This window comes from Ascidia mentula, chromosome 4 (assembly GCF_947561715.1).
Source record: "Ascidia mentula chromosome 4, kaAscMent1.1, whole genome shotgun sequence".
NCBI classification, from domain to species: domain Eukaryota; kingdom Metazoa; phylum Chordata; class Ascidiacea; order Phlebobranchia; family Ascidiidae; genus Ascidia; species Ascidia mentula.
In genome coordinates, this window is record NC_138569.1 from 1,523,160 (window position 1) to 1,537,404 (window position 14,245).

Genomic DNA, 14,245 nt, shown 5'->3' on the forward strand with positions numbered 1-14,245 from the left:
GCCTTAAGCCAAGATGGAGAGGGGGAGAAGAAAAAGATACACAAACAAAGCATAGATCTCGTCGCTGCTTTGAGCGCTTACATGTTGTGATATAAGGTATGTGTCATGTTCGTCATTTGTTTGTATTCTAAGTTGATATGTTTTCAATTTTTTTTTTTATTAGTTTAAGTCAGATAAAACGGAGTGTTCTATTTTGCACACGTGTCAAACACGTCCCTGCAACTTCACCTTGAAATTTAAGTTACTTCGTCTGCCTTGATTTAAATCTTGAAACGATTTCTAATTTGTTTGTGACGTCACAATGTTGTGTAAATCGTTGTTATGTTTGCACCAGCTGGTGTCGCACTGGCGCAGTAAATCTTTTAACATTGGCTTTATTGTGAAGTAGAGGGTTAGGCCGGGTCCACACTCACGCTTTGCGCCGGCGGATTCTTTGTTTGTTTCAATGTCCCAAGCTTACGCCCGCACGCCGGCGTATAATGAAACAAACAAAGAATCCGCCGGCGCAAAGCGTGAGTGTGGACCCGGACATAGTTTCTGAGGATGCCACAATGGTCTCAATTGGATCTGTGGTTTTTGCTCTAGGATCCTGGCAACATAAGAGTACATGTTGTTCGTTAGGTTTTTGCTCGTAGTACCTGCGGGCTACTTTGGCGTGTTTATTTAAGGCGTTCAACAGTCACACGACGCAATGCAGGTTACTTGTCAGACGTGGTCAATTTCCACAAAATAACATTTTGGTTTTGTGGATGTGGTACCTTACGAAGTATGCCATTGAAGTTCGTTGGCCGTCGTAACGCGTATGGAGGGCAAAACTCTTGTAAATTTCGTTACGTCATACATGATGACGTAAAATTTGTCATGGTATGTTGTAGTGTCAATTAACATTAGTGTGAAGTGTGAAGTATATAGACTTCCAAAAAGTGTTTAGGCTAGTTATGAGCTAGTTAGACTGTTATATTGTATGAATGTACATTATGTGTTTGGTGGTAATTTAAATTTAATAAAACTTAAGGGTAATAAAGATTGGTTTTCCTGATTTTTTCACAACAAAGAAAAATCTTTGCAAGCTGCAATGGCTCTTTCTTACACAAAAGCAAAAATTTTATCTCTATTGCATTGCATCCCCTTTAACACACCAAAGAGACGCTAGTTGACAAAACTTTTTTTCCAGTCGACAAAACTTGTGCGAGATTTCATGGGGGCTGTTAGTTTACCGACCGAATATTAAATATGACCGTCATAAAAAAATCAGTCTTTCACTTATAGCAAAGCTTACACAATTACCTTTCCAATGATACCAACTTGTCTTCTCAGTTTTGTCGAATAGCGTCTCTTTCGTATTTTCTTTTAATAATGAACCTTTCCATAAACTGACTATTAAAATGTTTGTTGTTGTGAATATTGTTTTTTGATGTACCAAAACAGTGTAATGGCTTCTATGTAGAAATACAGTAGTTTAGCAGTTTGCTTAACAAATTACTGCAAATGTTTATTACAGACAAAATACTACAAACTAGTAATGTTTTAGCATAATTGAAAATATGACTGTGGTTCAAACAACGAGAAAGCCATTTGGTAAAACACTGCTGATGCTCTTTGCTTGCTACCAATATACGGCAGGTAAGCCTTAAAATTGTTGTAAAAGTTATATGTGTAGAAATGTCCGAATCCCATGCAATACATAGTGTTAAGTGTACAGCAAGTCTGCACCACCAGGCGTTTTTTTTTCATCTTCCCTTGACTGACTTTTACAGAGAAAAGGAAACCGAAATTTATAATGTAATAAAATAATCTGATTTATGGAGCGTAAATCACAATATGTAGCCTTTGTTTCATAAAGAAAATTCTCTGGTTAATCATAAATGCTTATTCGCATAATCCCATAGCGCCCTCTATAACAGGTCTGTACACCTGTCATGCTCGTTTCCAAACTGCAGCCTGCAGGCATAGGTGTTTCAACTGGTTTCTGTAGTTGTGCGAGATGTGTAGATAGTTTGTGCTGTGTTATTAATAAGATGATACACAGAAGACTATGCTGTCTGATTATAGTGGTAGAGATCCCCCACATATATGTGAAGATTGCCTGGCAAGTTGTGCACTTACGCACCAGCGTACCTTGACCACAATATACCCCATGAAAGTGCTGAGCTCATGTAGCTCAGTTGGTCAGTCCAGGGTCGTAAGTTCCCACTTGTCAAAGAAAGTGGCTGATCCAGCTGGGTGCAAAGCCTGTAATCCTAATGCTTTTTAACATTGACAAATTTCCAGTATTTGACAAATATTTTAAGAAAACCTGGTGCCTATGTTATCACAACCAGCAACTGCACTTTGAGTTTTCTATGTGACTAATTTCAACACAAAACACCCTCAAACATGTTTGTGCATGCTTAATGGGTCAAGAGAAGTGTGAAATCAATTCAACTTTGATCTGCCAAATTATTTTTTACTATTTTTAACTTTGGGCTTGTCAGTAGTCGCCCTAGACCTGTTACAGAAAGTATGGTTATACCTTTTCGCCTTCACATACAATGGCGGTTACATTTATCCGATAAAACCATAAGGGTTATCAAGTCAGGCATCTGTTGATATTGAAATCAAGAAATTTAATAAGCATGTGGCAAAAACTCACACTTGGCCTATGGCTGGACAAGTACTACAGCACACCACAGAAACAATTGTTCCTATCACTGTCTGTACCTTGAAATAAGCATATTTTACTGATTTAAACAATATTTGTTTATTATGTGTAATTGTATATGGTACATAGCATATGAGTTCGTCGACAAAGGCCAACAAAGAATGTGATTTACCAGATCTTACAACCGAGTTTTGTTGTTTTTAAAAAAAGTAGTGCATAGTTTTGGGGATCATTAGGTTTAAAGGCTTCACAGCCCAGGCATTGCAGCCTAGCTGGATCAGCCACTTTTTCCTGACAAGTCGGAGAGAGATGTTTGAGTCTAAGTGAATAATCAAGCTCCTAGTAAGGTTTGAACTCCTAAACCTGGGCTAACCAGGCCTAACGCTCTACCGAATGAGCTTCTGCAGGTCAGTGGTTGCACGTATATAACTTGTCAGGCAACCTTTACAAATATGTAGGGGATCCCTGCTACTGTAAACAGATAATGCAGTGATGTTTCATGCAATCATATTTTAGTTTTTGAGAATTACAAGAATATATCCAAAAAATCTCATATATTGATTCATTTACAGTGTAGTGACTGAAAACATTTAGCATATTTTGATTGGCACTTAGCCTTCAAAAAACCCTGGTTTAACTCATTCTGACACTCACTGTGAACTTAAATTTTCTCCAGAACGTCTGCTTTTTTTTTTTTAACTTGCCTAAAAATTAACTTGGCTGCAGACTGTTTCGTACGTTTTTGGTCTGTGGTTGGTAAACAGCCTGTGCCTGATGCTGATGCAGTTGCAAACTCCCAAAGCACAATACTAAACACTTGTATTGTTACAGGTATAACCATCACTTTTCCATTTCCACCCAACAACACAGATGTGGTTGTTAACGGCAATATCCCAGTTGTAAATGGACAAGTTGAGAATTATTCTGGGTATTCTAGTTGTGTCTGGAACAATATTGCAGGGCTGTCTTTCTTTGCTGGTTCCATGTGCAGAAACACTGACAGCATAACTTGCACTATGACTGACAAACTCATTAATACCACTTACACTCTCACTGACAAACCTATTTCCAATATGAATTTTATGATAAGTTGTTCAGGTAACTCTGTATCTCTACATTCACAACTTCTACTAATAAATGTCAAAGGTAAATATCTGCTAAACATTTTTAAAATATGATTTCAGAATATGTGTAAACTCGTTGTAACAAAGGTTTTTAATATTCTGTACTATATTGTAACATATCTTACCTTATGTAACACAAAAAGTGCTGTAATGAAATGGTATGAACAAAATGCTATTTATTGCTGAACATTTCCCTTCTGATAAATTTTATTGTATCAACATTTCTCAATGATGAAATGGGAATCAAGCAATGTGGACAAGGTTGTGGCACATAAACAAAGAAAAAACACTACAATAGAAGGGAAGAAGTGAAAAGACTATAAGGAAGGGCGAACGCACCTGAACTATACAATTATCAGCAAAAACACTAATGGTTTTTGGAGTGCGCAATGTTTAACGGCAAAAAATCCTGGTGTCGGTACACTGGGGGAAATAAAGCATATGCATTAATGATCAATGATTCCAAAAACATCCTCTTGTACCTTTCGAACTCAGTTTCAAAATCATCGTTCTGGTAAGTCCACTGTATGTCTGTTTGGGTCGCATGCTGAGAATCAGCAGTTTTCTCTTTCAACCTCGTTCTCAGCGCGATGCCAGTTTCCCCAATGTACACGCCGATGCACCCACCAACACAGATAAGATAAAATTTGCCAGAAGAGCAGAATTCAGCAATAAAATGCTAGTATTGCTACAATATGTAGCATTTTCTTAAACTAATAAAATATACGTTATTACAGAATGTCCACGTACACTTGCTACCTTGCAACCAGTTGTAAAACCAGCAGTTCATGCAACCCATTACACATACAATGCACCTGGTCAGCTTGACTGTGGTTTAGCAAAACTTTTTTACAAAAATGAAACCCATGGTATCAATAAAACCACTTGCCTAAATGATGCCACTTGGGATGGTGGATCTGTATTGGAATGTTGGACAGGTAAATATACAAAGATGACACATTATTTTTTTCAGGACATAAAAAAATGTGCAAAAAAGAGTATCCATTTCACATAAGGCTTAATTTTATAAACTTTTACGAGAATAAAGTTTGGGTATTTGATTAGTGTAAAATTTCCATGTGTCCATTGTGCTATGTATGTTGGAACAGCGAGGCAAGCTGGTACCCATTTTATCTTATTGTAAAATGCACTATTTTATTTCAGTCTTTATTCAATACAATTACCTATACCAAAGGTTTTAGTGTGAAAGTAAGTAAGTTGTTTCTGCAGTACCTCATACAACTCTGCAAGGCAATTTTTCTGGGTTTGTTGTGAATATGTTGATAATGAACTGTTTTTATAATCAAAGCATTTATCCTAGTGGAAGTCAGTATTACTTGGAAAAAAATGGAAAAGTGCTATTAACAGGACTTGTGGTGAGCAAATGTTATTTGTTTTTTTTTTTTGACTCAGCTTTGTTCAAATTTAAGGCATTATAGATTCATTATTAATTTAGCACACTTTTAAGAAACCAAACAAAAGTTTAAAGAAAACTCTTGTTCCACATGGAACCGACAGCAAGCAATTTGAAACGCTATTGCATTTAAAGTAGTGACTGAAATGATTTATAGCTTTATAAGTAACATGCCCCAAACACAAAATCAAAATATCAAACAAAAATGTGTTGCATACAGTATGTCTAAATAACATACATATGGAACCTGGTGTAATGCCTAAGTCCCATTTTTTGCATGGTTACAAACAATAGTAGTTGCCTTAAAAATTGAATGTTAATCGAGCTTGCATGAACAAAAAGCACTTGCTTCAAAAACAGGATCAGCCTGTATGCTTAAAAGGAATATAAATTTCACCCTGCAACATCATCAGTTCCTGTATAGAAAACACATATTAAATTATAAAACATGTTATGATGTACAAAAATGCATTGTTGTATTTAGTTGTTAGAGCTATGGTAACATAACTTTATCATTACATGTACTGTTTGTGTGTGTATCCTTTTTGTTAGGGCAGTTAAAACCTTTGTCTGCAGTTTATACTTATGATCCTTTATTCGATAAATACTAGAGTACAATTTAAAGAAAAGTTTTTGGCAATTTATGTTTATAGCACAATACCATGCATATGTTTACTATTTGACCAGAACAAACCTTATGAAGTTGTTCTCACTAAAGTCATGAATGGAGATGAATATAGATGTCAGGCTGTTACAAACTACACTGAATTCAACCCATCAGAAGGATGGTCTTCCACACAAAAAGTTAATGTTGCTTGTAGGTATGTTTGTTTACACTCACTGTTTGAAATATATGCTGCTGTTGTTTATTATGCAAATAATCCTTTAATCTCATTTGAAATTTTCTTATGTGATAAATGGGAATATAAAGTAGTATAAACTTACAGAGATGCTAATTTACAATCTATGACAACAAAGATATTCTTTCTTCCATAGGCAGGTATGTCCCAAATAAAATATGTGCATGTCATCTCATGTTGACCAAAAACCAAATAATATGAAAGCATCTGTGACATTTGCTGTGCTATGCAGATAAATGATCATAAAAGTAGCAGAGACATTGCTATTGTATTGTTAAAGCACAACAAAAGCATTCTTATTGTTTTTAAACAATTAAAATTTGTTGTTAGTGATTGCATAATAATACCAATCTACTTGATTTTTGTTAGGTCCATGCAATGAAAATAAGCAAAAAACAGGACTGTCTTTAAAGTAATAGCATCGCCTCTTTTTACTCAAAATCCCTATGCAACAAAATGGCTATATGCTTTATAAATGATTTGATTTAAATGTGTGTCTTTGATCCCATGTCAATGTATTACATAGTTGTCAGATGTCAAAGTTCTCTCTATTGTTCAAATTCCAAACTTCTAAATTGCAATTAAGTGCGTTTTAAGATGAATGGGTACTACTACATATGTCACAGGATTTTGTTTGTTGTATTTAGATCCACCATCAATTTCAATCCACATCATTGTACAGGGGTTATTTCAACAAACTGAAAGCCAATATATTATTTTGCAAAATGACAGTATAATCCTAAATTGCTCTGTGGATTCAAACCCCCAATCCCAATGTGTTTGGTCATATGATAACTTGAATGAACGCAATGATTCATGCAACATAAACAGAAAATTTATTAGTTCAACAAATGCAACTTGTCAAGCCAATAATGGCATTGGTAATTCTAACAGTAAAACCATTTTAATTGTTTCAGTTCCAACATCAAGTTAGTTTTAAAGTTTGTTTTTGAATTTAGACATTTTTCCCTTTAAATCATTCTAATTCAGGACAACCAAAGATAACAGTTAATGGTGAAACAGTTGATAACAATACAACAAAGCTTCTCAATGTAAGCAATGCTGTTAAATTTAAATGTACTGTTGACTACCAAAGTTATCTTGGTACGATCTTAAAATGGACAAAAGATGGGATTGATGTTGAGATAGATGTTAATAATGATAGCATTTTGTTCAAAATGTTACACCAAATGACACTGGTACTTATGTATGCAAGTCTTCTGATGTGTTTGGGAGTTTTCAAACAAGGATTAACATTGATGTTCTGTGTAAGTTTGCACCATAGAAATTTTGCATGTGGTGTTAATTTAAAATAGTTTGTCCTTTCAAATCGGCCTGTTTCCGTATAGTTTTGGAAACTATTGCAAAATGTAGCATTCAGTAAAAACTGACCCAAAATGTTCTGTATAAGATTAACTACACCTTTGTGTGTATTATTGGATTATCTTAATTGTGCTAGTGTATGGTATCTGGTGAATGAATTAATTATCATTTAATTTGTTTTGTGTGATATGTCTTGCTTAACCTGTTAATAACTGGGTGTTTAGTGAAGGTTTCTGTTGGTTGCATTAGGTCTATTCCAAAAACAATTTCATATTTTTTGCAACCTACTTTTGTATTCCAAACATAACAGTAAACAGTTCATTGAGGAACAGGTCTTTTGTAAAATTATAGCATCTGTTTTTTTATCTTTATATCCCTTACGTTTAAAACTTTACACACATCGTGTAGCAATTGCCTGCGTTTTAAGCTAGTAATAGGTTTTAACGCTTAGTTTTTAGGCTGTTTTGTGATTATTTTAAGTTTCATAAATCTGAAACCATGAATATTTGACCACTTTGCACAATGCTAATGTTTACAATGAGACATTTCATAAATCATGTGTCAATTTACATTTGGTTTACACTATTTCAAACAATAATTGCACATATTTTGTAGTTGTGCTAATGTTGGTTTACAATATAATTAATTTTATAGACCAACCATACACTGTCGGTAATGTGAACTGCCAACCAAACCAACCATGTGATATTAGTGTGTATTCGAATCCTCCACCTTATGCCTCTGTTTTAATGTCACCAGGTTTGTAATGCTTAGATCATTTTAAGATTAAAACAAGTTGTTTTATGAAATTATTTGGTTTAGGAGGTGGGAATAAAAATCTTACATGGATGTCAAATAATCAGCAGGGGTACACATATCAAATTAATGTAAGATATGTTGTTGAACAATAAGTATTAGTTTTTTGCTTTCTTCTAAGTCACATGGAAGATCATATAATACCAGATTCTAATACATTTTTGACCGTGACCAAAAGGTTGACTGAAGTAATAGAAGCAGAAATTGTTGAAAAAATAGATGCAGAAAAAATAAAATTACCCAACATTAAAATTAACTATCGATCTCTATGGCCAATTATCAAAGTGTCAGCAAATATATTTTTTACAAGTAGCAATATTGTTTTTAATATATTTTAATTGCTGTGTATCAAAATTAATTTTACAAAATATGCGAAGTGAGTTGTTTATAATACCAGTTTGGTTTTGCTATAGGAGCCTACAGGAACCTACACTTTGGAAGTTACAAATTCAATTGGAACAAGCTCGATTACAATAACGTTATCTGCAAACTCTACCAGCGAACTGGGATTGATTATTGGAATATCTGTAGCTGCTGTTGTTGTTGTGATTCTTGCAATAATACTTGCATTATTTTGTTTCAAAAGATCAACAGGTGAGTGTGAAATTGTAACATGTTTCATAATGTTCGGTTATTAAACCCAAAGTTTTGTTTCATATTAATGTTGTTAACTTGCAGGCAACAAAATGAAAGGAACACATGCAAAGGTTTCACTGGAAGTACCTGCTTATTTAGACACACATGTGTATGAAAACACACCTCCACAACTTAATACACCCACATATGAAAACACACCTGAGTATCAGAATGTGGCAACTTGTCAAAACACAACTGGAAACCCAAGTGCATCAGCATATGAAACATTTGGTCCCAGTTAAAAGCACTTTAACTACTGATTTTAGAAAGAATGCGAATGTACTAACCGCTACTATGTATTTGGTTGATTTCAACTTAAGGTTGGTCAACATTGTGATAAAAATTATTACATTGCACTGCTTTTGTAAAAGTATTTTGTATTACATACGATCATCTATCATTTCGAGACAGAATGCGAATGTATTTTATTTGGTTTAAATTTGTTTAAACTTAAGGTTGGCCAACATTATGATAACTTTCCTGGTAAAACGGCTGGTACAAGTTATTACAGTGCGGTGTTCTTGAACATCTGCAACTTTTAGTTTCTCTTTAATTTTGAAGCTGATTCGACAACGTAAAGTCGCCCAGTGCAAATACCTGAAGTTCAAGCAATCAAGTACGGTTCCATTTACTTCCTTGTATTGCTGGGGTTAATGTTTTACCTGACTTAATAGAACACCTTCCTTTTGTTTGCCAGGGTATTGAGTATTACAGGAAGGTTGACTTTAAATGACTTTGTGTTCAACTTCCCTGTGTAAATTTACAATGTTGTCAGAAAACTGTGACCACTGTTTGTTCTCTATTCGTGTTTCATAATATTTCACTTAATGTCCATCACTGTGTGTTTCTCATATTTTATAAATGAATGTGATCTTCGTTGAGTTGAGTTTCTATTGCAAGGATTTTTCTATCGCCAACCTATAGTAAGCAATAGGAGAATAGGCGGTAATTACGTGATTCATTACAAAGAGCCAATTAAACCTTTTTTGGACGATTTGAACTTTGTATGTACAAAAGTTCTGCCGTTTACACCCTATAAATTGGTTGATTTGACGGCTTTGGCTTTAATTCCGTGAAATTGTGCATCACTTACTTTTGTGATCAAACTAAGGTGATCAATATATTGTAGGGGGTTTTACGTGAAACAACATGCTCGGTGACGAATACGCGGAAGGCGGTTTACAGGCAAGGACTCCTTTCCTTTACAGAACTTCCGTGTTGGCAGGAAAGCTAATATGCGAAATGTGTGTTTTGCTCTCTTCTCTATCTACCACCTTCTTTACTTACGAATAACCGATGTAATAAGTTTAACGAGAACACGGAACAAGACCTTAGGAAGTTGCACAAACATAGTTTTTTGAATGTTTTGTGATGAAATTCATCCGACCGCATTATGAAATAAATGGCCTTACTTTTGGGACAAGACACAATATAGAGTGAAAATACTTTCTGTTTGTAAGAAAACGAGGTGTGTCTTCAACCATAAATATCTTAGTTGTCGTTTTATAAATTCCTACATGTGATTTAAGGACAGTGACCACTAAGCTAAGTTTGAATCATTGTTATAACGCAGATTTTCATTGCGTCGCACTGATGTAACTAATACTTTGTCACCGGATAGTTCGATAGGTTACTGTGCTATGGTGAACCCAAGATATGTCTCGATGTTAAAGCCAACCAGGAAGTAATTATATAAAGTTACAAGGAGTGCATGGGTGCCACGGCTTTATCTTATTGCACAATAAGTTCAGAAATATGGAGCACATACATTTTCACCGAAGTTTATTGATAAATGATTTTTTTCCGAAAAACAAAATTCGCAAGCCACACCTAAACAGATAATGCAAATTTCATCATTCAAGTTGATGAGCCTGAGAAAAAAGTACTTTTAATCAGTTGCTTGACATCATAATGTCACATATACTGCATACTTACAGAAATATGGTCATACATAACCTTTAGTGTTGTTTGCAATGGTGTAAGGGATGAGGTGTTGTGTGCAATGGTAGTGCAAACAAACCCTCGTAATATCGTGTTTGCGTACTAGGGTGGATATGTGTGTTCAAACAATCGTCAACTTTCACTTTCTTTGTTAGGATTATTAGACTTTAGGGTTATCATATTTGTCACCGCACAATTGGGACAGAGTTATATCAGTCACGTAGACAAATTTTTAGTGCTAAATCTTAAACATCTGAACACTTTTTTCCCATTAGAACCGTTTTTCCCAAAGTTAAACCAGGAGATTACATTTGTGACTTGCTTCTTGCCATTTTGAATCAAACGGAAACCTCCCAAAAATTAAATCGTGTTATCATATGCAAACCTTACGTTTATTGATCGTTATTTATCTCAGTGTTGAAAATTCTGAACCCAAAAATAGCTTGATTGGAAGCTGGTCATGAACGGTCTCCAGAACTAAATACAATCTTTATCGCCCTCTTGCGGAGAACAAGATATCTGGCCCGTGTGAAATACACGCACCCCTCAATATATTTGAAACCGCTGGTTTCTCAATTGTATAGAGCGTAAAGTCTTATTCGTGGCTGTTGGCACGATTTATATATGTTTTAACAGTATGTTTTGGCACTAAGCAAAGTGGTGTAGGATATTCCAATTTGACACACCGTTTTTACATGACACGAAATCGCATCAGAGACCTGTACACTATAAATAAAGCAATCATTTTTTAGTGTTGTTGATTTCAACAAATTGTTGTTTCCCTTCTCAAAAAAGAACTAGACTTAAACAAAATAAATCTACTTTAGGGACTTTCCCAATTACATTCTTGCGATAGATGGCGCTAAAAAATACATAAAAGCCTTAAATGAGATTCGTTACCATGCCAGGAAAAACTGTGTTCGGTTATGGAAAACAATCCGGCGATCTATTGATCACCAAAACGTTCAGCTCACATGTCAAGCCATGAAGTTAAACAGAGAAGCAATCTTTTGAATGAAGGTTGTTATCGGTCAAACTGAATTGTCTTTTTCTACTTGTGTTATTGTAATAATGTACGTGTAGGGTAATAGCATATAATGTAAAAAAGGTGAGCACATTATGAGTTTCTTATTTGCCTTGCTGTCCTAATCTTATTGCAAGTTGTTAATGTTTCCTATACTAAAGCACTGCGGGATATCAGATTGCTCCTTCCCACTTAACTACAGCATCCTAGTTAATATTCGTGACAAGAATTGACGTGTTCGGGCTTTGGACGCAAAAAACACGAAATATTTAAAATTCCATCAAGTCCCGTATATTCCAGTTAATTGTTTCTTCAACCACATTCAAAACATGACATTGTTAGACACATTTAGTAGCAAGTATAGTGGAGTCTACAATTGATAATGTGACAAGACCAACATTATTAACAGGAGCAGGCCTACCTTATAATCTAGAAACGAAATTGGAATATTTCGATTTATCTACGTGCCTCATTTGCGGCAATGTTCAATTGCTTGCAAATATCAAAGGCGGAATGAAACTGTAAACGTAGCAGGACGATTAATTTTGGTCACATTTTTAACTTCTTCAATGCCGGACGCCGTTGCTCATAGAAACATAGGCAAGGTCAGTACTTTTTAACATGTGGGACCATCCGAACTGGTGCGGAAGTGAAAATTTATTGTGCGAATGACAAGCACGGTGCGAACAAGTGCGAATGACAATTGTCCGATAAGTAGACGTTTGTTATCCTTTTCACATTTGTTACCGAAACTCAAAATATTCTCTATGTATACAATGGTAGAAGAATTATATGTACCAGCAGAGTGTGACCCGCATTTAGGAATTTTATTAGCGCGTGCAACAATAATTTTGGTACGCATATAGAAGTCCTTTTTGTGTATGAAGCGTAGTTTCATGCAACCAAATGCTACATAAACTTAACTACTGTACCAACTGCTCAAAATGTATTCCAGTCTACGGGAACGTTCGACCCTTATCATGTTGTACAAACGAATTTAACAAAATTCTCTGTAACATTCCGATACATAAAGACTAAGTAAATTGACAATTTTGTGCGCATTGTGACAAAAAAATTTTGTCTCCAGTTCTATAGAAAGTTTGGAATCGTTACTCACAGCATTTGGATATTATATAATGTAATATGTTAATATGTCTAATCAGCGCATGGGTTTTTGCTGTGACCAAACCGGGAATCCTAACTTATATAAAGGCCTGCCGTTTTATCGCATTTATGTCGCAGACCGCACAAAATCATAATGCTGGCCGTACTTTGGGCCTTTGTCTGGCTTTTCGGGTCTGGCTCGGGCTTATGGTTAAAAAAACGTTTTCGGGCTAGCATCGGGCTTGGCAAAAATTTTTACAACTAACTCTTCAGAGCGGTTTACCATAACTACCACCAAGGAGTACTCTGACCTGATAGTTCATGAGTTGTAGAGTGAGTTGTAATCGGGACCAACACTTCCACATAAACTAAATTTCCTCTGCGGAAATGAAGCAGACAGCGCAGGTTATTAGCGAATTATACACCAGGGCTTAAAAAACATCTAATTTCAAATACAGCTAAGGCGAATGTTCTGATCTGTACATGTTCTCGAAATCCCGCCACGCTCAAACATTTGACTTTTATTTAACGTTATTTGGCCAATATTCGGCCAAATATTCTCATTACAACCTTAAAATTTAACTAACTCGTTTGCCTTTAGATTGATTTAAATCTAGATACCATTTCTAATTTGTTTGTGACGTCAGGTTGTGTAAATCGTTGTTATATTTGCACCAGCTGATGTCGCACAAGCGCAGTAAATCTTTAAACAGTAACTCTTTTAACTTTATTGTAAAGTAGAGGGATAGACGTTTCTAAGGATGCCACAATGTTCTCAATTGGATCAATGGTATTTGTTCAAAGATCCTGACAATATGTGAGACTAAGAGTACTTCTTGTTCATTAGTTTTTTTTTTGTACTAACTGCAGGCTACTTCGGCGTGTTTATTTAAGGCGTTTAACAGAGAAGTAAAAGTCACACGACGCAATGCAGGTTACTTGTGAGACGTGGTCAATTTCCACAAAATAACATTTTGGTTTTGCGGCTGTTGTATCCTCCAGAGTAAGCCACTAAAGTGGCCATGGCATCCAATCGCGTTGTATGGCGGTATGGCTAATATTTGTCAAATCTAAGAAGGTGCGCGTTTTTTTAGAAGGCCAAGTTTGATTTTATTGGTTAGCAGGAGAGTGAGGATTTCTACGGCATACGTTTGTGTAAGGTTTTATGGCCGAAATGTGTTCGAATCACTTACCTTCTTATTGACAAATTTACTCCTTTTTCTTGTTTATTTCAAACTTATGTTGGTTTCTGGTCTTTTCTTCATGTTATTTGATACCCATTTATACAGCTAACTTTCCACACGGGCTACAGGCAAATTAGGGGTTCACAGATTTTAAAATGGGCCTGTGACTACAAAAGGG

General features: G+C 35.3%; 1 protein-coding gene across 2 annotated transcripts; it reads left to right on the forward strand.

The window, feature by feature from the left end:
* Window positions 1–1,499: 1,499 nt before the first annotated feature.
* LOC145899500 (uncharacterized) lies at window positions 1,500–9,638 on the forward strand. 2 transcript variants are annotated; one of them, XM_082988321.1, is made up of 9 exons: window positions 1,500–1,623; window positions 3,473–3,787; window positions 4,503–4,703; window positions 4,996–5,141; window positions 5,867–5,996; window positions 8,017–8,121; window positions 8,185–8,249; window positions 8,592–8,772; window positions 8,857–9,638. In XM_082988321.1, the coding sequence occupies exons 1-9, from the start codon at window positions 1,545–1,547 to the stop codon at window positions 9,054–9,056; spliced, it is 1,422 nt and encodes a 473-aa protein (XP_082844447.1). In that variant the 5' UTR covers window positions 1,500–1,544; the 3' UTR covers window positions 9,057–9,638. The 2 variants fall into 2 exon arrangements, with proteins under 2 accessions (XP_082844447.1, XP_082844448.1); XM_082988322.1 differs by lacking the exon at window positions 8,185–8,249 and having other exon boundaries at window positions 8,857–9,024.
* The last annotated feature ends 4,607 nt before the right edge of the window (window positions 9,639–14,245 follow it).

Coding starts and splice junctions, on each gene's coding strand:
- LOC145899500 (XM_082988321.1), top strand. CDS start 1,545: ATGACTGTGGTTCAAACAACGAGAAAGCCATTTGGTAAAACACTGCTG. Junction 4,704..4,995: donor TGTATTGGAATGTTGGACAG/GTAAATATACAA, acceptor TTGTTTCTGCAG/TACCTCATACAACTCTGCAA. Junction 8,773..8,856: donor TTGTTTCAAAAGATCAACAG/GTGAGTGTGAAA, acceptor GTTAACTTGCAG/GCAACAAAATGAAAGGAACA.